The sequence below is a fragment of the Apodemus sylvaticus genome, chromosome 1, assembly GCF_947179515.1.
Source record: "Apodemus sylvaticus chromosome 1, mApoSyl1.1, whole genome shotgun sequence".
Lineage (NCBI taxonomy): Eukaryota > Metazoa > Chordata > Mammalia > Rodentia > Muridae > Apodemus > Apodemus sylvaticus.
The window spans coordinates 169,072,309-169,095,701 of NC_067472.1; the positions used below are offsets into that span (position 1 = coordinate 169,072,309).

The 23,393-nt window shown below is 57.3% G+C and overlaps 1 protein-coding gene across 1 annotated transcript; it reads right to left on the reverse strand.

The window, feature by feature from the left end:
• Positions 1 to 1,443: 1,443 nt before the first annotated feature.
• On the reverse strand, positions 1,444 to 21,714 carry Lmtk3 (lemur tyrosine kinase 3). The gene is made up of 16 exons (XM_052162846.1): positions 21,419 to 21,714; positions 19,739 to 19,851; positions 18,841 to 18,974; positions 18,474 to 18,624; positions 17,964 to 18,040; positions 17,415 to 17,533; positions 14,347 to 14,434; positions 13,867 to 14,015; positions 13,003 to 13,087; positions 12,800 to 12,921; positions 12,575 to 12,724; positions 9,845 to 12,282; positions 6,393 to 6,781; positions 4,588 to 4,723; positions 4,118 to 4,255; positions 1,444 to 1,540 (listed from the first exon to the last, which is right to left on the reverse strand). The coding sequence occupies exons 1-16, from the start codon at positions 21,457 to 21,459 to the stop codon at positions 1,524 to 1,526; spliced, it is 4,347 nt and encodes a 1,448-aa protein (XP_052018806.1). The 5' UTR covers positions 21,460 to 21,714; the 3' UTR covers positions 1,444 to 1,523.
• Between the last annotated feature and the right edge of the window lie 1,679 nt (positions 21,715 to 23,393).

Here is a 23,393-nt window from a genome sequence, read left to right on the forward strand (position 1 = left end):
AGTCAGTGCCACAGAACTCTTGTCTCAAGCACATACACAGAAACAGAGTGAGACAGGTAGACAGCATGGTCCTAGGCCCTCGCGACTAGGCATTAGGGCTCTGACTCTCATTCTTTGAACTAGGATACCAAGACCTGGCCCACCCTACTACCATGATTCCCTCCCCAACCCGGGCAAGCCTGCCTCTCAATCATGTCCCGGCTTGCCAGCAGCAATCCAGTCCTACGATGACGAGGGGAAACCCTAGCGTAGGGTTTTCCTATGACGCCCTCACCTCGTGACTCTGTGACCATCCTGCTTACACCCAGCCCTGCTTTGGCTCTCCAACACTTTGTAAATCCACTCCCTTCAGGTAGTGGTAAATCTGACCCCCAAGTGTAGAGGATGAGGGCCAAGTCTGGGGACACTAACAGCCCAAGTCACTGAGAAGCTAAGGACAGGCAACCACGGGGAGGGAGGGAGGCGACAGGGACAAAACCCAACGTAAAACCGAGGCAGAGAGAAGCACGGAGATGCACGGGAAGAACACAGAAACAGGAAGACACCAGAGCAGCAGTCATAGGTCACTGCAAGGAAGACAGGACAAAGACAAGCACTTGGGCAGGGCCAGGGTGGGCGTGCATGCAGGATCGTAAAGACAGTATTTGTGTGCCTGCCCTGGAGGCGGGCAGTTATGGAGAAAGGAGGAGATGGGCACAGGCCAGTGTGGCGGGCAAGCCAGGTAGTGCCTAGCAGATACCTCAGCTGGGTTTCAGCAGATCAGTTCTGAGGCCCTTCCCACCACCTGGTCTGGCCCTGTGACAGCTTTCAGACCCTGCAGGAACATGGTTACCAAAACTGCCTGGTCCCAAGCCATCACCAACTCCTCATGAAATAGGGATGGGTAAGTTGGGGCTGCCACCCACAGCCAGGGCTGGAAGGGCTGGAAGCCCCACTGTTGTGTGGGTCCCTTGCCTCAGGGCCATGAGGAAGGGACAGTGACCTACATGTAGTGTCTGCTCCTGGCATCTCCCTCTCACCTCCCCAAATACACACAGGCCCCATTTTCCTCCAAAAGTTTTTTGTCTTTTTTTTTAAATAATGTGAAAATGTCACGCGAAGGTTTGAATCAGAGGCCCCCTCCAGGGGCCAGGCTTGGGGGAAGGGGAGACGCAAGATGGGGGACCCAGGTTCCTTAAGCCAGTGGCCCTCATGAGGCCAGGAGGGACCTCTGCTGTGCCAGGGCTCTGGGCCCAGAAGAGTTCAGTTCAGTTCCAGGAAGTGTGGCTGTCCAGCGCTGGGCTTCCTGCCTCATGTAGCTCCGAGGGGGTCAGGGGGGTCAGGGGGATCAGGGGACTCATCTGGGGGGCTGGGCGGAGGGCCTGGGCCTCCTGTTTGGCACATGGTGGAGGAGAGGGATGGCCCAGCCTCAGGCACCTCCCCAGAGGCTGTGTCAGTGTCGGGGGCAATGGCTCCATCGTCCACACAAGATTCTGCTCGCAAACCTTCTTCTTGGGGTGCAAAGGGGCTGGGTCTTTGGGGAGTCAGTTCTCCACGGGGCCTGAGAACAGAGAGTAGAGAAAGGATGGGAATCAGGAGAGACAGAACCAGGGGAAACACGAGTTTGCGACTCATTCAAGGCCAAGGCCCAGTCCGTGGCATGGCCCCATCCTCTGTCCTCATCCTGGCCTCCGCTCCAGGCACACCGCCCTCAGTGCTCCAGATTCCATTCTACTCCAGGGTCTTTGCACCTGCTGCCCCCGGGGTCTAAAATGTTCTTCCCGAGTAGTTCAGGCCCCTCTTTTGAGGCCTTCCACAATAGCTGATTCTGGATTGCCCGTCACCCTTGGACATCCTGGGTTATCACTTGCTTCCTGTTTATTTCCTCAGGAATCCCTCCCTGGTGTTGAGTATTTATTAAGTATACCAGTTACTGTGGAAGACGGAGCAAGACTGCTTGCACCTCCACCGCATAGGCTGAAGATGCCTGTGCCCAGGTCTGTGTCCTGGCGTCCAGTCTGTCACACAGCACCGTCACCAATGTGCAGGTCCACCACCCCAGCCTCCTCATACATCATAGCCTGAGTCATTCTCTGGATCTAGAGCACCAAGGCCAGTGGGGTAAGGAGCCAGCCCTCCCGCTTACACTTCTGTGCTGACAGCCAGGGCCTGGCCACGTTGAGGAACCAGAGGTCCTGAGTGAGGGACTCATCCCTCCTTGAGTGGAAAACGTGGCCCACGCCTTTTCAAAGTACATGGGATGAGTCCCTCCCTCAGGACCTGGTGTAAAGATGGAGTCTATGGGAGTGCCAAGGGGGAACCCACTGTGGTCTGGGGAGATAGACGTGCTCAGCAGCTGCCACACCCATGCCCAGCGGGAGTATCAGGGAGAGCAGGCGAGGACCTGGGGCTTCATGCAGACCACTGGGCCCTCCGTCCCACTCCTGGTGACTAAGAGTGAAGTCACCTTGCCAACAGTCTGGATCCTGACTCACTCACTAGCTGATTTCCCCACACCCTAGACCCACCCTGCCCTGTGCTCATAGGGGTCCTGAGATGGAGGTGTCAGGAAGGAACATTTGAGGTTAGATGGGGATGAAGTCCGAATCCTGTCTCTACTGTCCTCGACTCTGCCTTGCCCTTCCTCTCTCCTTGTGCCTAGTTCACAAGCCTCTCCTGCTTAGATTCATGCCCAGCCTCTCCTCAGACTCCAGGCCTCTCCTCAGTCCCCCCCCCCCAGCCTCTCCTCAGGCCCCCCAGCCTCTCCTCAGACTCTAGGCCTCTCCTCAGGCCCCCCGGCCTCTCCTCAGACTCCAGGCCTCTCCTCAGGCCCCCCGGCCTCTCAGACTCCAGGCCTCTCCTCAGGCCCCCGGCCTCTCCTCAGGCCTAGCCTCTCCTCGCTTCCATTCTTAGGCCCCAGCTCCTTCCCTGCTTACAGTTCTTCCTAGTTCCCTAGTACCCTGTGGGCAAATCTCTCCTAAATCTGTTATTATTTATTTACTTATTATTACTATTAGTAGTATTATACATTTTTGTTGTTAAAGACAGAGCTTCTCTGTGTAGCCCTAGCTTGTCCTGGAACTCACTCTGTAGACCAGGCTGGCCTTGAACTCAAACCGCTACCTGCCTCTGCCTTCCAAGTGCTGGGATTAAAGGCGTTCACTATGCCTGGCTCTCAAGTCTTTTATAACTTGTCCCATTTATTCACCTCAGCCCAACTCTGAACTCTGAGAGCCCCAGGTCTGTCTTCTGTTCTTGAACTAGCTAAACTCTTCTGCCTCCAGCTGTTGTGCAAGTTGTTCACAGCCCTGGGTCAGTAACACCATCACATCGATCACATTGAGCCCCAGGCTGCAAGCCCATGGGTGGGTGGGGTTATGCCATTTATACCCTCATAACACTCAGGACCAGGGTCCACTCATTCCCATTCTATAGATGAGGACGCTAAGGCAGAGGGGGACACTGACTGGCCAACATCACGCAGCTGAAAAAAGGCAGGGTTAATCCTGGAACTCAGAGGCCCTGGGACAGCGATAGAGACATTCCTAACAGCTCCTTCCCCACATCCTGGGCGTTCAACACGATGGCCAGCAGGGGGCAGGAGAGAGCTGACTTTCCATCAGCACAGGACCCAGGAGATGCTCACCACGAGAGGGCAGCACTCAGAGCCAGCAGCCGGGGCAGAATTCCGGCTCTACCCTCCTTTCTAAGAAGTGTCTCAGTTCTTTCCTTTTTGTAAAAACCGCGGGACTAAAACCCACTGTAGGGATCGCAGTGGGAACTGAGCGGGTAGCAGTGTGGCAGGTGGCTGTGAGCTCGCTGCTTCTACAGTGACTCCTGCCTCTGGGTGTCTGCCCTAAACTCTGGCTTTAAGTGCCCTTGGAGAGGGTATGGAGACCCAGCAAGGTGTCTGAGCTCAGCAATGGGAAAGATGGGCAAGGCGGTGTGAACATAAGGATCCTTGAAGGAGCAACTGAAGGGCAGAGACAGGTGCAACTGTCCAGGGCTGTGGATGGGAACCAACTGGTCTTAGCTGGGAGATGTCCGTGTGACCGAGCGGGTGAATGGAAGAGAGAAGCAAGGCAAGGGAGGGCAGGCTGGGGAGGGGTGGACCAGGGTCCCGCTGGAAGCACTGTACCTGCGGGCCGGGCGTCGGGAGCCCGGGTGGGGGGCCCCGGGGTCTCCAGTGCAGGTGAGACGGAGAAGCGGGAGAAGCACAGGGGGGGCCCTGGCGGGGGGAGGAGGGGGAAATCCTCCGCCCACTCGAAACTGCCGCCTAGGGAGAAAATGAAGCAGACTTAGACGCCAGCTTCGCAGCCCAGCCCAAGGCCACCTTTAGCCCTCCCCTCCAGCAAGGCCCCATCCCTCCCACTCAGATACCTTCCCGCCCCACCCGCCCCTACCAGCCCTTGCCTTCCTGAGCTCCTCCCAGGCCCCTCCGTTCATCTCTAGCCTAGGAGTGGATGAGCTCCTAGAGTCAATCCTCCTCTTCCAGGTCCCCCTTAGCCCTGCCCTTCCCGCAGGACACGCCCATTGCATAATAAGGCCACTCCCTCCATTCCCAAGCCCCGCCCTCCCGCAGCCCAAATCTTGGGTTCCGCCCCTCACCAAAGCCGCTGTCGTTGTTGGGAAACCCATCTCCTGGGGTGGTGGGGTGGGGAGGCGTCGGGGGCGCTGGGGGTGTTGATGGCTCCGTGTCCCCCTCGGGGGTGCCCTGGACGCTCAACTCGTTGGTTGGAGTCTCCTGTGAAAAATAAGAGAAAGGAATAGGGAACGTATTGTCACATCCCAAACACCGCTTCTCAAAAGAGAAATGAAACCCATATTTTTCTCAAAAGAGAAATAAAACCCATTATTGCTGTGGCTTTTGGCACCCCGTTTTTTAATTGCTGACATTGTATTGTGTGGAGAAGTTAATGGAACCTTCATCTGCCCTCAGAAGTTCTTACAAACCCTAATCTCACAGTGGTCTTTGTTCCTTACCTTACTAGAAAGCCCCAGTTCTAAACCCCGCAGCACCACCTCCAAGAGCTTGGCTGCAGAGATCCAAACCTATCTTGGAACTAACAGCCTGCTTCTGTAGCCTCCCAAGCCCTAACTCCAGCCAAGCACCAAGGGACAATTATCCCAGTCCCCCCTCAAACGCTCAAAGTCCCACCTTGAACCGTGTAAGGTGGGGATCCCCTTAAGTCCAGCACTCAGGAGACAGAGACAGGTGGATCTCTAAGTCTGAGATCTCTAAGTTTGTACACCAGCCTCGTGTACAAAGTAAGTTCCAGAACAGTTAGGGTAACAGAGAAACCAAGGCACACATGGATCTCTGAGTTCGAGACCACCCTTCTCTACAAAGTTCCAGGACAGCCAGAGCTATACAAAGAAATCCTGTCTCAAACAAAAAAATAAAATTTAAAAGTCCCATTTTGGAATCCTTTAGTCTCAGTGACTCTGAACCCAGTACCTGACCCTGTTTTCAACTATCTTACAACCTGGCCTCAAACAGTCTCACCCCAGGTTTATCTAGCGAAGCTCAGGCAGTAAACCCTCTTTTTTCCGGTTCAGGTAATAAACCTTTTTTTGAGACAGGGTTTCGATAGGTAGCCCTAGCTGGCCTGAACTATTCAGATTACATTAATTATAGATTGTCTCGACTCTGCCTCCTGAGAGCAAAGATTACTGACTAGGTGACCAAGCCAAAGTCACTCCATTTTAAAGCCCCACGTGATGAGATCCGCCCCACGTGATGAGATCCGCCCCACTTAAAGCCCAGTCCCAAGAGGCTGGAGATGCTTCGAGGCTAAAGTGTAGTCCTTTCCTGACTACCAGCTCCCTCCGGGGTCCACCCACTGACTGGACCACTCCTGTCCCTCCTGTCCCTCCCCGCCTCCCCCCCATTATCTGCACTGTCCTCTCCTTTGAGAGCAAAGCTCTCAACGCGTATGGGGGACACGCCCACTCAAGAATATACATAGCCACATATTAAATTAAATTAGAGTCAACTCCACAGTCGTTAAGGTTGTTGTCGATAAAACCAGGCCCCGAAGCCCTAGGTTCCGCCCGCAGCAGACCCAGGCTTCGCTCCCATTCTCTAGAGTATTTAGTCTCGATTTTTATTCTTGGCCCGTCTAGGCTTCTGCCTAACAGCCTTCTAGACCCACCAACACCCCTCAGGTCTCTCCTAGATTTCCAGGCCCTTTCGTATCACAAACCCCTATCCCATTCCTGGTCCTACTCCTGCTAAGGCCATCCCAGGCCACGCCCCTTGCCTCCACCTCCTCCCGGGCTCCACCCACTGGGCGGGCTACCCTGGGCACTAGAAGGTGTAAATCCCTCTGGACCCGCCCCAATCACCAGGCCCACCGGGAGGTCCACGTCCCTCCAGTCCCGGTGCCTCCTGCCCTCAGTGTACCCCTCACCTGGTCGAAGAGGTAGACGGTCACGTCCCCGTGGAAGGAGACCATCTTGCGCTTCCTCTCCAGCTCGCTGTCCTCTGGCTCGTCGGCCGCGCGTGGAGACTTGAGCAGCCCCCGCAGCGGGCGGGCCGTGTCCCCGTCGGCGCTGCTCACCACGACGGGCACTGGGGCTTCCCGCGTCCTCCCGGGGCCCCGGCAGCCCGCTGCCTCCTCGTCCTCCTCGTCCTCGTCCTCCCCGTCCTCCTCCGCTGGCCCCGGCGCCCCCGCCCCGCCGGCCTCCCCGCCAGCTGCCCCTGCGTCCGCGCCCTCCCAAGGTGGCCGCCGCGGGCCCGGGCCCGGGAACGGCGTGAGCGTGAGCGGCGGGAGCGCCAGCGAGAGCCGGGAGAGTTTGGCTGCAAGGGGAGAAGATAGGAGTCCCGGACACCGAGTCAGGCTCTGCCCACAGCAGTCTGCTGGGGGCTGCTGAGGGCCTGTGTGCACAGTGAGAGAGCCCTCCCACTGCCACGCACGACCTCAGCGCCCAGAGCAGCAAGCTGCTTCCCAGCACCTGGCCCCGGCCGCTCTTCTCTCCATTCTGAACCAGCCTCATTCAGGACTCCCTGTTTGCCCCGACTCAACATTTGTTTATGCCATTCTCTCTGCCTGGCACTGAATCCCTCATGTTCTCCAGCTCAGGGGATCCCCAGATCCGAGGCACCTCTAAGAGCCAGTCACACATGCTCCGGCCACACACCTCCCGCCAAGGCCAGCAGCAGCAGCACTTCAGCCCCGGTTAGCGTGCCTGGCCTCGGAACACAACCGCCCTCGCACGGCTTTATGTGTGTGCACAGACGCGCTCACAGTCCGAGGTCAATGGACTAGTGTTCCCTGCAGACGGGGAGTTTCCTTGGTGGCCACCTTCTAGCACTTTCTCTGTCCCCAAGTCCACTTTCCCTCCAGTCCCATCTCACTGTTTGACTGTGTCCCTCAACACGCATGTCCACCTCTCTGGACCACTGTTCCTCCCGGGCAAATGAAACGGGCCACTCCTCCCTCCATCACAAGTAAGTAAACCACCGCAGGCAGGCACTGCGGAGGGTGGCAAACAGTAGGGGCAGGGCAGGGAAGGATGGTGGAGGCGAGAGGCGCCATCTAGTGCCCGCCTCCACCCTCCGCCACCACCCACACGCCGTGCTCTGACCCTCACTGCTGCTTAGGAGGTGGTGGGATTAGGAGCGCTGCAGGCACCGCGTAAGGATGCAGTGATAGCCTCGAGTAGCACGAAGGCCTCCCAGAGAGGGGAGATCTGTGTGGGATTTAAGCGATGAATGGCAGTTCCCTGGGCAGAAGACGGAAGCCGTTTCTAGCCTCTTTTCAGCCAGTAGCCCTAAACCAACTCAGACTCTCTGAGCATGTTACTTCACCCAGTAGTGTCATGTGACCCCGTGTCTTCCTAGACACCTTGGGGCGTGTGTGTGTGTGTGTGAGTAGCACGAAGGCCTCCCAGAGAGGGGAGATCTGTGTGGGATTTAAGCGATGAATGGCAGTTCCCTGGGCAGAAGACGGAAGCCGTTTCTAGCCTCTTTTCAGCCAGTAGCCCTAAACCAACTCAGACTCTCTGAGCATGTTACTTCACCCAGTAGTGTCATGTGACCCCGTGTCTTCCTAGACACCTTGGGGCGTGTGTGTGTGTGTGTGTGTGTGTGTGTACGCGCCAGCACAGAACAGAAACACGGCGTATACGCTACAGTGTTTGAGGAACTCGGGAGGACACCATCTCACTGTGTGGCTCATCCCTGTCAGCCTCTCAGTGTCTCCTCACCCTGTGCGAGCCTGACATTTGCCTACTAGAGTGGGCTAGCCATGGATAACCTACGGCCTCACACACTGGAGAGACCCCTTAGTTTATTGCTTCCCTTAAATTTTTTTTCAATTAAAATTTTGTTATTTATTTATTTTGTTGTTTATTTATTTATTTGGGACAGTTTCTCTGTATAGCCCTGGCTGTCCTGGAACTCACTCTGTAGACCAGGCTGCCGGGGTCTCAGAGATTCACCTGCCTCTGCCTCCCGACGCTGGGATCAGATGTGTACACTATGCCCAGCCTTTTAATTAAAAATTTTAAATTTTGTTCATTTATGACTGTGTGAATGTATTTCTGTATGTGTTTAGGCACACATGCACCACAACATGTATGTAGTGGTCAGGTAACAACTTATGGGACTCAGTTCTTTCCTTCCTCCATGTAGGCCCTGGGTATCAAACTCAGGGTATCAGGTGACAAGTGCCTTCACCAGCTGAGACACCTTGCCTACCTTCAAAAATGCATGTGCGTGCACCATGCGTGTGTGTGTGTGTGTGTGTGTGTGTGTGTCTGTGTGTGTATGTCTGTGTGTGTGTGTGTGTGAGTGTATATCTGTGTGTATGTGTGTGTGTGTATGTCTGTGTGTGTGTGTGTAGGACACAGGACAACCTCACGTACCCTCCACACCTCTACCTCTTTCAAGAAAGGGTCACTCACTGGCCTTGAGCAGCACTGGAGTCATAAACTCATCACCACTCCAGGCTCTATGTGGCTTTAGGGTCAGGTCCTCACATTTCCAAGGCAAATGTTTGTCTGAGACTGGGTCTCACTGTGTATCTTGTTTTGTTTTGTTTTTCGAGACAGGGTTTCTCTGTGTAGCCCTGGCTGACTCGGAGCTCACTCTGTAGACCAGGCTGGCCTTGAACTCAGAAAATTGCCTGCCTCTGCCTCCCAAGTGCTGGGATTAAAGGCGGGTGCCACCAATGCCAACTTTTTTTTTCTCACATGTATCTTTGACTGGCCTGGAACTCTGAAACTTGATCTGTCATCCAGGTTGACCTTCAAGTCCCAGCCATCTTTTTGCTTCACTCTCCCAAGCGCGGTCTTAGAGACCCGCGACAGACACTCTCCTGGTTACCCTCAGCTCCTTAGAGCCCTCCCTCACATGGCCCTGACGGGCAGCACCAGACCTGAGCTGACTACAACCACCCAAACATCCAGAACACAATTAACAACAACAACAAACCAGCCAATGCGACAAACAGCACCCGTGCACCTGTGACCTTCCCAGGAGTGGCTGTCCCTAGACATGACGCTTTCCCCACCTGTTTTCCTAGCCCTCCCCATTTCTGGGTACCTTTTAGTTCCTGACTTGGAGACCCCATCTATACTAGCTTAAATAACAAAGATGGGTCTCCATTATATCCCAGAGCTCAATGGTGACAATTTGGCAGTAACTAAGGGCTTTGTTAAGGTCTGCCCCTCACAGCCACCTAACCAGGCAGGGCCTTCCCTGTCATCCATTCTTGGCAGGGGAAAGAACTGCAGCCCAGAGCATTAAAGACCTTTCCTTAGGACTGCAGATGGGGACACAGCCAAGGCCCAAGGTACAATGACCCCTGGGTAGGTGTTCAGTGCCAGGCTGGCCAGCTTTCCTTCCCGGCATCCTCACCTTTGATCTGCTCGCTGTTCCCCTGAGGCGGTCCCAAGTCCAAGAACAAGCGAGGCATCTCGGGGCCCTTCCTCTCCGGCTTGGGGGGGTCCTCGTCTACGCTGGGGGCCATGTCTCCGCCGAGCCTGTTGTCTGGGACCCCTGGCTCTTCCTCTTGGGCCGCCTCCGGCCTGGCTTTCAGGGGCAGTGGCTCCGGCCTCCTCTGTTGGGTCCCCAGTGGCTGTGGCGGAGGTGGCAGTGGTCTCGAGTTGTCTACCCATCCGGCCTTTGCGTCCACGGCGCTTGCGGGGCCGCCGGCGGGGGCCGTCCCCACGCCCCCCGGGGCTCGGCCCCCACTCCCGAGGTCCAGCTTCCCAGCCCCGGGGGCTCTCGGTGCCCCCCCACTCTCGTGGACTCTCCACTCGGTCCCGGGGTCCGGGTTCCCGCTCTTGGGGGCTGGGCCAAGCTGGCCAGGGGCCATCTCCAAGCCGTTCTGGGGCAAGGCTGCCTCGCAGGGCGCAGGGGCTCGATCCAGCAGGGTCTCGGGAGCTAGACCCCCAGTCTCGGGCGTCTTCTCCCAGGGCCCCGGGACTCTCCGAGGTCCAGTCTCTGGAGGCCTCTCCGTGTTCCTGGGCAGCCTCAGGACCCCATTCTCTGCCACCTTCTCCTCGCTCTTTGGGGACATCAGCTCCCCATTCTCTGCCACCTTCTCCCCGGCATCTGGGGACATCAGCTCCCCATTCACCAGAGCTCTCTCTCCTCTCTCCGGAGATTCCAGGCCATTCTCCTCCACCTTCTCCTTCATGTCCGGGACTCCTGGCTTCCCGTTCTCCAACACTGTCACCCCGTTCACCGGAAGGCTCCTGCTGGGGACTTTCTTCCTGCTGACCAGGGATGTCAGGTCCCTGTTCGGCCCTAAGCCCTTCTCTCTGTTCGCGGGGCTTCTCCCCGCCTTCCTGGGTCCTGTCTCCCCGGGTGTCGACCCCTTGTCCCCTAGGAGGTTCTTTGTCACATCCTCCCGTAGGGACATCAGCAGCTGTTCGGTGCTCACCTGAACTACAAAGGTTGGCTTCTCCTGGGACCCTGGGAGTGGGAGGGGACCCGGGTCTGGGGGTGGCCGGGGCGCTCCTGGGTCGGGTGGCTCGGGGGGAGCCCGTGGCCGAGGGACCCCTTCCTCCTCGGCCGCCCCCCCACCTGGGAAGGCTCCCTCGGGGGAAAAAGGGGTCTCGGTCTCGTAGCCGCTGTCCCCCGGCTTGGGGCCCGGAGACGATAGGCCGGAGCCTGGACTGGCCAGGGCCGACGGGGGGTCGGGGGACGCGGCCGGTTCCGCGGAGGCCCGGGGAGGGGGCGGTGGAGGGGGGGGAGCGGGAGGTGGCCCCCGCCCGGGGTACTGGGGCGCTGCGGCCCCCATAAGGGGGTCCAGAAACTCGAGAGGGGCTGAGGTAGGGGGGACCAGAGGCAGGTCGGCCAGGGAACCCCGCTCTGCACGCAGGGATGAGTCGTCCTCTGGGGGGTGGGGACAACCAAGGGCAGGGTGGCCCCCCCAGCCGGCCACAGCATCCCCCCTCTCCAATGGCAGGCAGGAGCAGGGACCCTCGCGGCTGCACAAGGGGCAGGGGAGGGGTCCCCGGCGGCTGGGTCCCCCTCCAAGGCTGCTGCTGTCCTCGCCTGGGGAGCTCTCTTCCTCCTCCTCTTCGGCCCAGGGTGCGGTACCCTGTTCCCCAAGCACCTCGGCAGGATCTCCTGCCAGGGTCTCTCCTGCGCCCCGGCCCTCGGGGTCCCAGCCGCTCAACAGGAAACCACCTGATCCGGAGGACTGGGCCGGGAAGGGTCGGGGCGCAGGGAAGAGGGGGGAAGCCCAGGTCTCGGAAACCAGCTGAGGGACCTCGGAGGGAGCTTGGGGGGCCTGGGAACCGGGTACTCCTGGGTCCAGCGGGTCCCAGTCGTTGGGGAAGAGGGGTTCTGGTGGAGAACCGTGCTCCTCCAGGCGGATATAGTACTCGCTGCTCACCGAGGGACTGCGAGCGCTGATGACCGGCAGCACACTAGGGGTGGACAGCGCCTCATAGAAAGGATTGGATGGATTGGCGTGCGGCGCAGGAGGCGCAGAAGCGGGCTGCCAGGGAGGTGCACCCCCACCCCGGCCTGCCCCACGGCGGGCCTTCTCCCACAGGCACTCAAGGTTGAGGCCACGGCTACTCTCGGTGACTGTGAGTACGTCATCTGGGTCAGCCCCGGGGAAGCCATCCAGGAGGGGGAACTGCGAGGACAGGGTACCCGGGCGCGGCGCACTATGCGAGGGGGGCCAGGGCCAGGGGAAGGGCCCATCTCGGGGAGGGGGTGGTGGAGGAGGGGGTCTGGGGGGCCTCTCAGACAGCAGGTAAGTGAGCTGCAGCTGCAGATCAGAGGCTGAGGGGCGCTGGGCTGGCGGCCGCCAGCAAGACTGCAGGATGTCATACCTGGGGACAAGGGGGGGCGGATAATGAAGAGGGAAGAACTCCAGAGGAGAGAGACAGAGGCCAATAGAGGGAGACAGCCAAAAACCAAGACCCTGAGGCAGAGCGAGGCAGAGATCCAGAGAAAAACAGAGGGGACGGGCTTGGCCTCAGGGAGGACAGGGAGTGAAGCAGAGTTTCGATGTGCCACTCTCCTGCCTCAGTTGGCCTGTCTCAGCATCAGGTAATGGGGAAAGATGGAGTGACAGATGCTCCGGGTCTGGGATAGGAAGTTTGGGGGAGTCAGGCTCCTTACCAATAGTCGGCATAGGGCAGCTTGAGCCTGGGCCGGGCCAGCTTGACGTGTTGCTGGCGGACGACAAAGGCCAGGACCTCCTCATCGGATAGGTGACGATAGGGCTGTGCCCCGAACTCAAAGAGCTCCCAGAGTGTCACCCCCAGGGACCTGTGTGGGAGGTCAGAAGTCAGAGGTCAGAGAGAAGTGGAGCCCCAGCCCCCCAGGCGCCAGCCGTCGCCTCACCAGACGTTACTCTCACGGCTTTGGTCCACCAGCACAAAGCTGCCATGCAGCTCCCCCAGCAGCTCCGGCGCTGCCCAGCGCAGCGGCACCCACAGGCGCTCGGGTGTCAGGTAGTAGTCTTCCTAGGGGTGGGCGGGGTCAGCAGGTCAGCAGGGGACACACACTGACCCCCGCGCACAGACGCACGCACACGCACTGCTCACCTTGTAGTTGCTATGCGCCAGCCCATAGTCTCCAATGCGCACAGTCAGGTCTGAAGTTAGCAGGCAGTTGCGCAGCGCCAGATCGCTGCGGAGTAGGGATGGGGGAGGCGGAGTGAGGAGAAAGCCCTGCCCACGGGAAGGACTCTCTCCTTCCCTTTCACAACTCTGCACGTACCTCCTCTCCTGACTCCTTCCTCCCCCCCCTTCCCCTCCCCCACCCGCCAGGTCTCTCCTCCTCCTCTTCTGGGTCCTTCCTCTCCTGACCCCTCATCTTCCTCTGGCCTCTGCAGTCCTGACTTCTTCTCCCCGAATCCCGCTTTCCTCTACTAGTTCCTCCCCTTCTCTCCTTACTCCTCCACCTTCTTTACTGACACCCCAGTCTTCTCTCTCTCTTCCTCTGCTAGCACTGAACCCCTTCTGGGGTCTCTTCCCTCCCCAGACTCCCTCCATTCTCTCTCCTAACTCCTCCTCCTCTTCTGACTCCTCCCTCTCCTCTTCCCCGCCTCTCAGGGTCTCACGGTGTAGCCTTAGCTGTCCTGTAACTCGCTACATACACCCAGCTGGCCTCAACCCTGCTGGGATCTTCCTGCCTCAGCCTTCTGAGTGCTGGGATTATAGGCGAGAGCACACTTGGTTTCCTCTTCTTTCAGCGCTTCTCCCTTCCTGAAATCGCACTCTCCTTTCCTGCTCCTCCCCCTGTCCTGACTCCTCCCCCTGTCTGGACTCCTCCCTCTGACCTGACTCCGCCCCATCTCCTGACTCCTCCCCTTCCTTTCCTTCAGCCTTTCAGGGTGCCTGCCACTTTAGAGTCCTTGCTAGCTCAGCTCTTCCCGGTGTCCTTTGCTGTGGGTACATCTCCCTCACCTGTGCACATAGTTATGGGAGTGCAGGTGTGCCAATCCCCGGGCAATCTCTAGGCCCATCCTCTGCAGTGTCCGAAGGTCTCGAGGGGGAAGTTCAGGGGACATGCCTTCAGGTGGCCGCTGAGCCCGAAGGTATCGCTTCAGGTCCCCCTGGGAAAGAAACAAGGGCAGTTCGGCACAATCTGAAGTGAGCACAAAACATCCCCTGCTCCACATCAGGCAGCCAGCCCTCCAAGCCTCAGTCTCCCCCGCTGCTGCCCTTGCTAGTTAGCACAGCCTGGCTATGTAACTTAGCCAGGTCAGACGCTTACCATACACGCATGATGCCCGGGATTCAACCCCCAGCCCCAAGAACAGAAAACGGAAAAAAGGGATGCTAAGACCGTCAGACAGGTGACTACAGGAATCTGAGACCCTGGAGTCCGGATGCCAGAGCCGGCTTCCAGCTCCCAGCAGCCCCTCCCCTTCCCAGCCCCCTCACCAGCTGGCAGAACTCCATGATCAACAGGAAGGGCAAGGTCTCCACACAGACGCCCAGGCACTGGAGGACGTTGGGGTGCTGCAGGCTCCTGTAAGGGGTAGGAAAGGAGCAGCCTGTGTCTACCGTACAGAACCTGGCCTTGCCAAACCCTTTCCCAGACGTGTAGACCTGACCTGGGTACAACACCTTCCCTTCAGATTGTCCCTGACCTCTCAGTGACGTTTCCAGCTCTGAATGTCTCCCCAGTGGCCCCGTGGGACCCTCTGCTCCGGGCCTTTGTACTTACAGCCCTCCTCTATGGGGACACTCCTTTCCCTGTCCCTGTCCCTCTCTCTCTAACTCGAGGTCTCCCTACATAGCCCTGGCTGTCCTGAACCTAACTATGTAGACCAGGCTGGCCCCAAACTCACAGACATCTGCCTGCCTCTGCGTCCTAAGTGCTGGGATTAAAGGTGTGAGTCACCACGCCTGTCTGGCCTTCATTGGTTTTTTTTTTTTTTTTCTTTTCTTTTTTTCCTTATTTTTTTTTTTTAAATCTTTTAAAATGTCCATATAGGTGTGTTTATGTGGGGGTCTGGTGAGGGCAGGTGCCCATGAAGGCCAGAAGAGGGCATCATATCCTCTGGAGCTACAGTAATAGGCACTTGGGAGCCGTTTGACTTAGAGGCTCCCTGGTGCTAAGGTACTCTGAAAGAGCATACTCATTTTTAACCACTGGGCCATCTCTCCAGCCCGTTTTTGTCTCTGACATGGCTCAGGGCCCAGTCTGGTCCCCCAAATGGCTTCACTGCCTCTCCATTCACCCCTGCACCCGAATCCTTCCCAGGTCTCCCAGGGAAGTCACCCTGTCTCCTTTGCTTACTTCCTGATAGATGGGGGCAGTGGCTCCCACTTGAGTCTGTGGAGAGCATGCTGGGAGAGGGGCTGTTCACAGCGAGGATGGGCCCTGCTAGTCTATGTATTTAAGGGAGGGCTTCACTCTGCAGCCCAGGCTGCCTGTGAACGCACAATCCTGCCTCGGCCTTCAGACTGCTGAGATAAATGGTCGGTGTGCACCAGCGGGCTAGCTGCGATTGTGACACTTAGACATATGCTGGACTAGACTTCACCCTGTCTCAGCTGTGTCTGAGGGATGCTGGCCACTGCCCAACCCTAACTCTCCATCCTCCCTTCCTGTAACCATCTTCCCATAGTGCTTTGCAAGATTGCTGGCTCCTACAGAACCCACACTCCTCGGTCTTTCAAAGTTGCCCCTACAGATCCTTCCCTTCCTTGTGACCTGTCTCGTTCTGATACTCCAAGCTGAGTGAGTCTGCACAGGTGAGTTCTTTCTCTAACACTGCTTAGTAGGTGCCAAGGGTCACCTGGGCACCGGGGCTGGGCCATTGTCTGTGTTACAACCACAGCTTGGCTGAGTCTTCAGCCCTTCCCTGCCTAGGAGGAGGAGACTGCTGGCATCCCGGGGGGGGGGGGGAGGGAAATGTCATCCCACATGTGGAAAGTGCCTGAGAAGTGACAGGAAGCAGTGACCTAGGACAGAGGGAGAGAGAAAGCCTGGAAGTGACAACTCTGACGCGGCATAGAGACCGGGCTGATCCAGAAGGGGACAGAGACTCAGAGAAGTGAAGCAACTTGCCTAGTGCCACACAGCTGGGATTTAAGTTCAAGGGATATGTCTGGATCAGCAGACGCCTGCTGAGGGCTGATGGAACGTGTAAACCTCAGAGGCAGGAGGAACACTGAGCGGCTAGTCAGCCTGTGCTGTGCCCAGAGATTTCCAACGTGAGTGGACCAGCTATGAAGCGCCTGGAATGTGGCAAGGGTCGCTCAGGAAATGAATATTGAAAGCCATTTGTTTGTAGCCTAGGCTGGCCTCAAATTCCTAGAGATCCTCCAGCCTCAGCCTCCTCCAAGTTCTTATTTCAGGGTGAGCCACTTACTATGCCTGGGGTTCTGGACAGATGTCATTTTATTTAGCTTAAATTTAAATAGCCTTGGTCTAGAGAAAGACAGACAGTAAATAAATAGTAAGGCACACACACACACACACACACACACCTTTTGAGACAGGATTTCCTTCTGTAGCCCAGGCTGGTCTCAAGCTTACAATCCTCCTGCCTCAGCGTTGTCAGTACAATTGCAGGTAAAACTCACCATGCCTGTGGAAGGTCCTCCTAACCTGGGCATGGGACAAGGGCAGGCCTTTTTGGGCTAAGACTAAAGGGAACATGAACCACCAGTTCAGCACTAGAGATGGCAGGTAAGTTGTGGTATTCTACAGAGGGGAAGAAGCAGGAATGAAGGCCCTGGGGCAGGAAATCAACTGCGGTATGTGTGGTATGTGTCGGGGCTACAGGGAAGGGGTAGGAAGAAGAGGTCAGAGGACAGGGGCAAGAGGATGATAGTGTCAGACTGTGCAGGGCCTGTGGGCTGTAGGGAACGGAGGCCATACCCTGGGAGCACTGAGGAACCATGGGAGGTCTTGAACAGTGCAGGGCCAGACTCCGAAGTCTGTGTCTCAATGGGTGAGCCATGTGTACTTCCTACGATCGACTGGAAGCTCACTACCTCCAAGCAAAGCGATGTGTGTTAAGAATGAACGCCTAAGCTGGGCGGTGGTGGCGCACATCTGTAATCCCAGCACTCTGGGAGGCAGAGGCAGGTGGATTTCTGAGTTCGAGGCCAGCCTGGTCTACGGAGTGAGTTCCAGGACAGCCAGGGCTACACTGAGAAACCCTGTCTCGAAAAAGCCAAATCCAAAAAAAACCAAAAAAGGGTGCTCGCAGGTCTTTCCTCACACTGGGGAAGGCAGGTGGGGCAGACTCAGGGATAGCCTGGTCTAAACTGTTGCTGGAATGGAGATATCAGGTTCAGAATCGTGGAACCACTTCCCCATACCGGCTCCAGCTTTCTCTAGGGAAGACCCAAGACTCCAGGAGGGGGAGATCCCAGCACCAGAGTCACCCAGCCAGGAAGCAATCTGAGGCTGGAAGCCACACTGGGTTCCCTCTACTAATCACCTCCTCCACCTGGTCTTCTGTTCTTAGGATGCCTGTCCACGGACATACCTGTAGGGCTGAGCCTCGGAGATGAACTTGCGCTGCTCCAGCGGCCCTGCGCTAGCCCGGAGTTCCTTCACCACCACCTGAGCTGGTGAGTAGTCTGAGAAGACCTCCCCGAGGATCACCTGATTGAAGAGCGCTATGGTCAATGCTGACCTGTGCCAGCCCTTCCCCAGGGCGGTTCCATACACCCCAAACTCCCAACTACTTCCCTTCACGTCCCACTTCCCTCCCTGGTCCCCTACCAGACACGGAGTGAGAGACTCACAGGCCCAGAATCCGATGCACGCGGGACGGATGGAAGGATGGACAGACTGACGGACGCGTGGAGAGCCGGGTGGCGAGGCGGAGTGGTCAATGGAGTGAGGAGGGAGGCGCTGACCGACAGATGTGGGGGTAGGTGGGTGGGAGGGTGGGAGAGGGGGAGGGGCAGGCTGAGGGGCATGGGGCGGGGGAGGCCAAGAGCAGATGACAGATGGGGGTAGACACAGAACAGGAGCACATGCCAGAGATGTATGGAAATTCCCTCTGCCCCCGCCCAGGCCCCTCACTCACCTTCCCAAACCAGCCGCTGCCAATCTCCTGCAGGTAGCTGAGGTGCTGGCGGCTCAGGCCCAGGGGGGTGCTGATGTCTGAGGAGGGGGCGGGAAGGGAGGCCCTGAGTTCTCTTATCAAGGATGCCCCACACCACCACAGTGGGAGGGGTCTGAGGTCAGAGTAGACAACAGTCTCCTTTTATTGGCTGTCTCCAACATTCCATGACAGGGTCCAGCCTTCTCATTGGCTGCCCTTGAGATCCAAGCGCCCAATCAGCCCTTCCCTTTGGCAACCCTAGCTCCAAGACTGGTTAGTCGGCTTCTGGGGTGGCTCCCAGGTTCAGATCAAGGCTGGTGGCACCAGGGCCACCCTGCAGGATGCTCTCGATCTGGTGTTTTCTACAAGATGGTGTGTGTGGCTTCCCTATAAGTTACTTCCACGAATCTAGGGCTCTGCCTCTCCCCCCAACACCCGAGCCACAAAAGGAAGTGTTGGGATCACAGGATCCAGGGGTGGAAGGGGCAGTACCTGAGTGTGGAGGCTGCGGGGCAGGCATTGGCAGCGAGACCTCTGCCAACGGCAGAATATAGACATCAGGCAGCGACTGCGAGGAGGAGGTCTCCTCCGCAGGGGGAGTGTACTCCCCAGAGCAGTCCTCCCCTTCCGGGTTCTCAAACTCCTGGGGTGCGAGAGGTGAAGAATGGGAGCATCGGGAGGAGGATGCCACCATCCTGCCCTAATTGCCTCCCTTCAGTCCACAGACCTGTCCCTCAGATCCCAGCCCCATCTCCGCTGGGGTGGGGATCCTACAGCCCTAGGTCTTGGGAGTGCTCTGGGACTCCAGTCTCTTTGCTGCCTGGGGTCTTTCTCCCAGGTTAGTCCTAGGGCACCTCACCTTGAAACGAACATCACCCCGTTTGCAACACAGACAGGTAAGGAGGAGAAAGATGAAGGCCAGCAGACCCGAACAGGAAATGAGGACCACAGCGTAGGGCGGAGCTAAAGGGGCCCGGCTCAGAGCGAATCCATCTGTGGGTACAAGGCTAGGGTCTGAGCTTCAAGACACTGGCTACCGGACTTCGTGCCCCTCCCATCCTGAGCTAGTCTTGGACTACAACCCCCATGATGCTCCGAATCTAGGGGCCCCTTGGCAGAAGAGCCAGGTGGTCTAACCTATTGGGGGACTTGTAGTTTAAGACCTTCCCAGGTGGTTGGGGGTGGGGTCCCTCCTTTCGTTCCAAACTGGGACCCACCCCCCACCCCAAACGCATCCCGCAATCCGGATACATTCCAGTGACTAGCAATAGTGAGGCCTGGAGCTCGGAGAATTTACAAGATGCTACCATACACAGCTTCATGACCACCATACCCCCAAATGCAGGCTGTTGGAAGATATTTGCCCCGAGCTGAACCCACTGCCCACCCCACGCCTGAAGAAGGGTGACTGAGAACTGGTTCTTTTAAAGACACTGGGAACACAGACTTGTTCTCTAGCCTCAGCCTCAGGCCTGAGGGAGGGGTCTCTGCAAAGCCTGAGCTGTGTTCCCCTTAGAAATAGGGTCTCTTTCCCAAAGGCCGCGGCCTTCCATCTCCCCGCGCACCCGTGTGCACTCGCGTGCACATGAGCTCACATGCACGCTCACAAGCACGCACTCGGCCCGCAGCCCACTCCCCACCCGCCCTGGCTGGTCTCCCTGGCCCTGCAGACCCGCTCGTCCCCAGGGACTGCGCACAGGTGCCGGGCGGACCTGGTGGGGGTGGGGCGCGGGCCGCGGACGGCTGGACATACTCACCCGGGTGCGCTGGGGACGCCAGGCAGCCGGAGGCGGAGACGGCCGCCAGGAGGATGAGTGCGCCGGGTGCAGGCATCTTGTCCAGGATGGAAGGGAGGTGGAGGAATCGGCGGCTGGGGAGGAGGGGGGGCGGGCCCTCAGCCCCCAGCCATGGGGACCCGCTCAACCCTGGCCTCCCCCAGCCCAGGAGAGGGGCGGGAGATGCAGGACAGGGGGAGGGAGGGGTTGCTTACTGGTTCGGATACCCCCCTCCCCCTCCTCGAAAGGACAGACGGATGAAGGGATGGAGAGGCGGACGGAGGAGAGGAGCTGGGGAGCCTGGGTTGCTGGGGTAGGGGGGAGGGGAAGATGGGGGGGGAGAGAACGAGGGCCCCGCCCCCGAGGACAATCGGGATTGGGGGAGCAGAGAGCCTGTCAGAAGAAGGGTGGGAGGAGGAAGGAGGGAGCGTTGTCATGGCAACTGGTTCCCGGCTGCATTGGCTGCCAGGCGGGAGGGGAGACTAGAGAGGGGGAGGAAGGACAGACAGAGACCAACAGACCCTTGGAGGGGGGCAGGGTCCACAGTGCGTGGCCCTGACACCACTGTGACAACACTGGTGCCCACACGTGTGCTACATGCTAAGATGCAGATATCAAGCCCACGCAGCCCACACACAGCTGACACACATCACAGGAACCTTCACAAGCGCATCTCATACAAAGGTGGACAGCCATCAGCAAACGGAGACACGGACACGTCACACACAAAGACACAGGGACAGACCACACCGAGAAGGCACAGGCAATCCAGACTCTGCTTGGTCCAGAGTCACCCAGCCCCACAGGAATACCCCACATCACATGCACACACAGCACACATACAACACAGAGGTCCAAACATAGGGAGGGATCCATTCAGACCCTTTGGGACACAAGGCGGCATGCTGTCATAAACTGATATTCCACACAGGCAACAAAGAACACCCAGAAATCACCAACTCAAACACGTAAAGATAGTTGCACGCACACAGACACAGGTTGGTCAGTCACATATGTGAACATACAGATACAACACATGCATGTATGCAGGCACTGGGTATACACACTGCTCACCTTCAGGGGCAAATGCATATATGCACATACATGCACACGAGAACACACAGTTCATACATGCAAAGCCACAAATACAGAACAGGGATACAAACATGCCCTGTGCAAAAGTACAGTCACACATTTTACACACAAAGGCACCCACCTACCTAAACAGACAGCACGAATGGACACACTCTTTAGACACGATTACGAGGACTCCTTATCCACGGCAGCCTCACATCACATACACCAACACACATGGGCACAGAAGATGCATGAGCGTGGTTTATTTCATGTATTTATTCTTAGCAGAATTTACTCTGCGCCAGGCGTTTCCCAAGATTTACAGTATTATCTTCCAATCATTACAGCAGCCCCCAAGACAGGTGCTTTTTTCATGCCCAATGTATAGGTAAGGAAACTGAGGCACAGAGAGGGGCAGTAACCCGCCCCATGCACAGAACAGGTGATTGGCAGAGGTAAGGCTGGAACCTGGCCTTCAGGGACACCGACACATCAGACAAGACACACACACACACACACATCACGTGCCAGGCTGCAGTCTCGGGGTCCCACCCTACGCGGCGGCACACAGAGCTGCAGACACACCCGGAAGCGCGGACTGCCGCCCTCGGCGAGGATGTCTCCATGGTCCAGGAATACCTGCGACTCGTCCCCTCAGCGAGGGTGGACCGGAGCTGCGCGCGCAGCACGGTTCACTGGGAGCACTGGGAGGAGGGGAAGCCTCACGGGGTGGGGGGGCCCACTGGAGAAACTGAGGCAGGATCCTCGTGGAATGGAGGATCAGAAAGGCACAGAGAATGGGGCTGGAGTGTCCAAGGAGTGAGCACGCAAAGCGGACCCCCTGACTAAAGAACCAGAACCTGGAGAAAGAGAGGTTTACAGGGGGTTGTGGGCCTGCGCAGAGCCTTCTGGGAAATGTAGTCCTTGTTGGTCCAGCCGGGAAGCTCAGGTTGCGGGTTGCGCCACCTGCGGGGGTTTTAGCCTGAGGGTGACAGGCGACACTGGCTACCAGTAATGAGGTCCGGAAGCTTGCTGTTTGTTCATAAGTTCGCTCAACAAATGTTTATTTAAGTACTATCAATGTGATTAGTTCAGCTGTGTGCCAGAAGTCAGGACTGCTGGAAGAAGCCGGCTATGATGTCCAGCTCCTCAGTCACCACCAAAGTTTTGTGTGGATTTGCTTTGTGGAGATGGGGCTCTCACTGTACCCACGCGCTACTGGAACTCATTCCAGTAGCTCTGGACGTCCAGGAACTAGCAACAGTCTTCTGACCTCAGGCTCTTGAGTGCTTGGAGTACAGGTGTGGCCCAAGCCACATTTTAAAATTATTATTTAATAATAGTATGCATCGGTAATATATTATTGATATATTGTTGTCTTGGTTACTATTGCTATCATCATCATCATCATCAGGATGGAGTAAGGTAGAGCCAGCAGAATGCACCTCTTGAAGAGAACATGTTTAGGATTTTCTTGAGGCTAAGTTCAGTATCCAAACCTTAGGACCAGGAAACTTCCTGTACACCTGTGCCTGCCCAGAGCTCTGTCGTGGGCATCTAGACTGACTGAAAGCATTTGGGTACTGTCGAGACCACCGCACCTGTGCACCGTTCAACTGTGTGTTTAGGACATATCCTGTTCCCAGTTTTATAATAAAACTTTGTCAGACGTGTGGTCCATCTGCTTTTGGATCCTGAATGCTGGGATTAAAGGCGTGAACCAACACAGTCAGCAGCTCAGGGCCTCTGCAAAGACAAGTGCCCTTAACCACTGGGCCATCTCTCCAGCCCCAACTCTGGGGGTTCACCTTTTAGGCTGGCCTCGAATTCTCAACGATCTTCTGTTGCCTCAGCTTCCAAAATCCCAGGATTGCAAGTGTCAGCCACCAACCCGTGTCTCTACAGCAATGGCCAGCCACCAGCACCCACATCTTCACAAGCCTCCTCCCCCCAAGAGATCACCCTCAGGCCGGCTGCCATGCCAGGAGAAAGGCCTCTCCAAGGAAGATGGGTGGAGTGTGGGAAGAACTCAGGGCAGGTGTCTCTGGGAAGGAGACCCGGAAGGCACAGATGTGGGAGGGGAGGAAAGAGGTAACCGGGAAGTAGGTCAAAGAATGCTGGCAGAGGGCGCAACCCTGTGGGCAGACTTGGCACAGCCCGACTTCAGTGGGAGGCTGTGTAGCTGGAATGCAGGGGAATAGGAAGTGAGTGGTGTCACAGGGCACAGTGGGTACAAGGCACCCGGGGTTGATTCTCAGCCTCCTGGCAGCTGTTGAAGGATGCTGAGCTGTGTTGTAGAGAAGCTGGCTCCTGTGGGGCCTCAGCCTGAGGTGAAGCCGACAACTGCAGAGAGAGTCAGGGCTCAGGGGAGGAAGACAGCAGCTCTGCTAATTGCGGTGGGCAGGGCAGATGGGAGAGTTTGGAGGCTGGTGAGAGGAAAGGGGCAGTAGTCCCACGCCTGGTGTTGGGGCATGCCAAGCCTCCTTTGGAAACAGCATGGCAGTTACTCAAAGTGCTAAACACAGGCGCCAGCTAGTCCACACGAAAATGTGTACTCGCC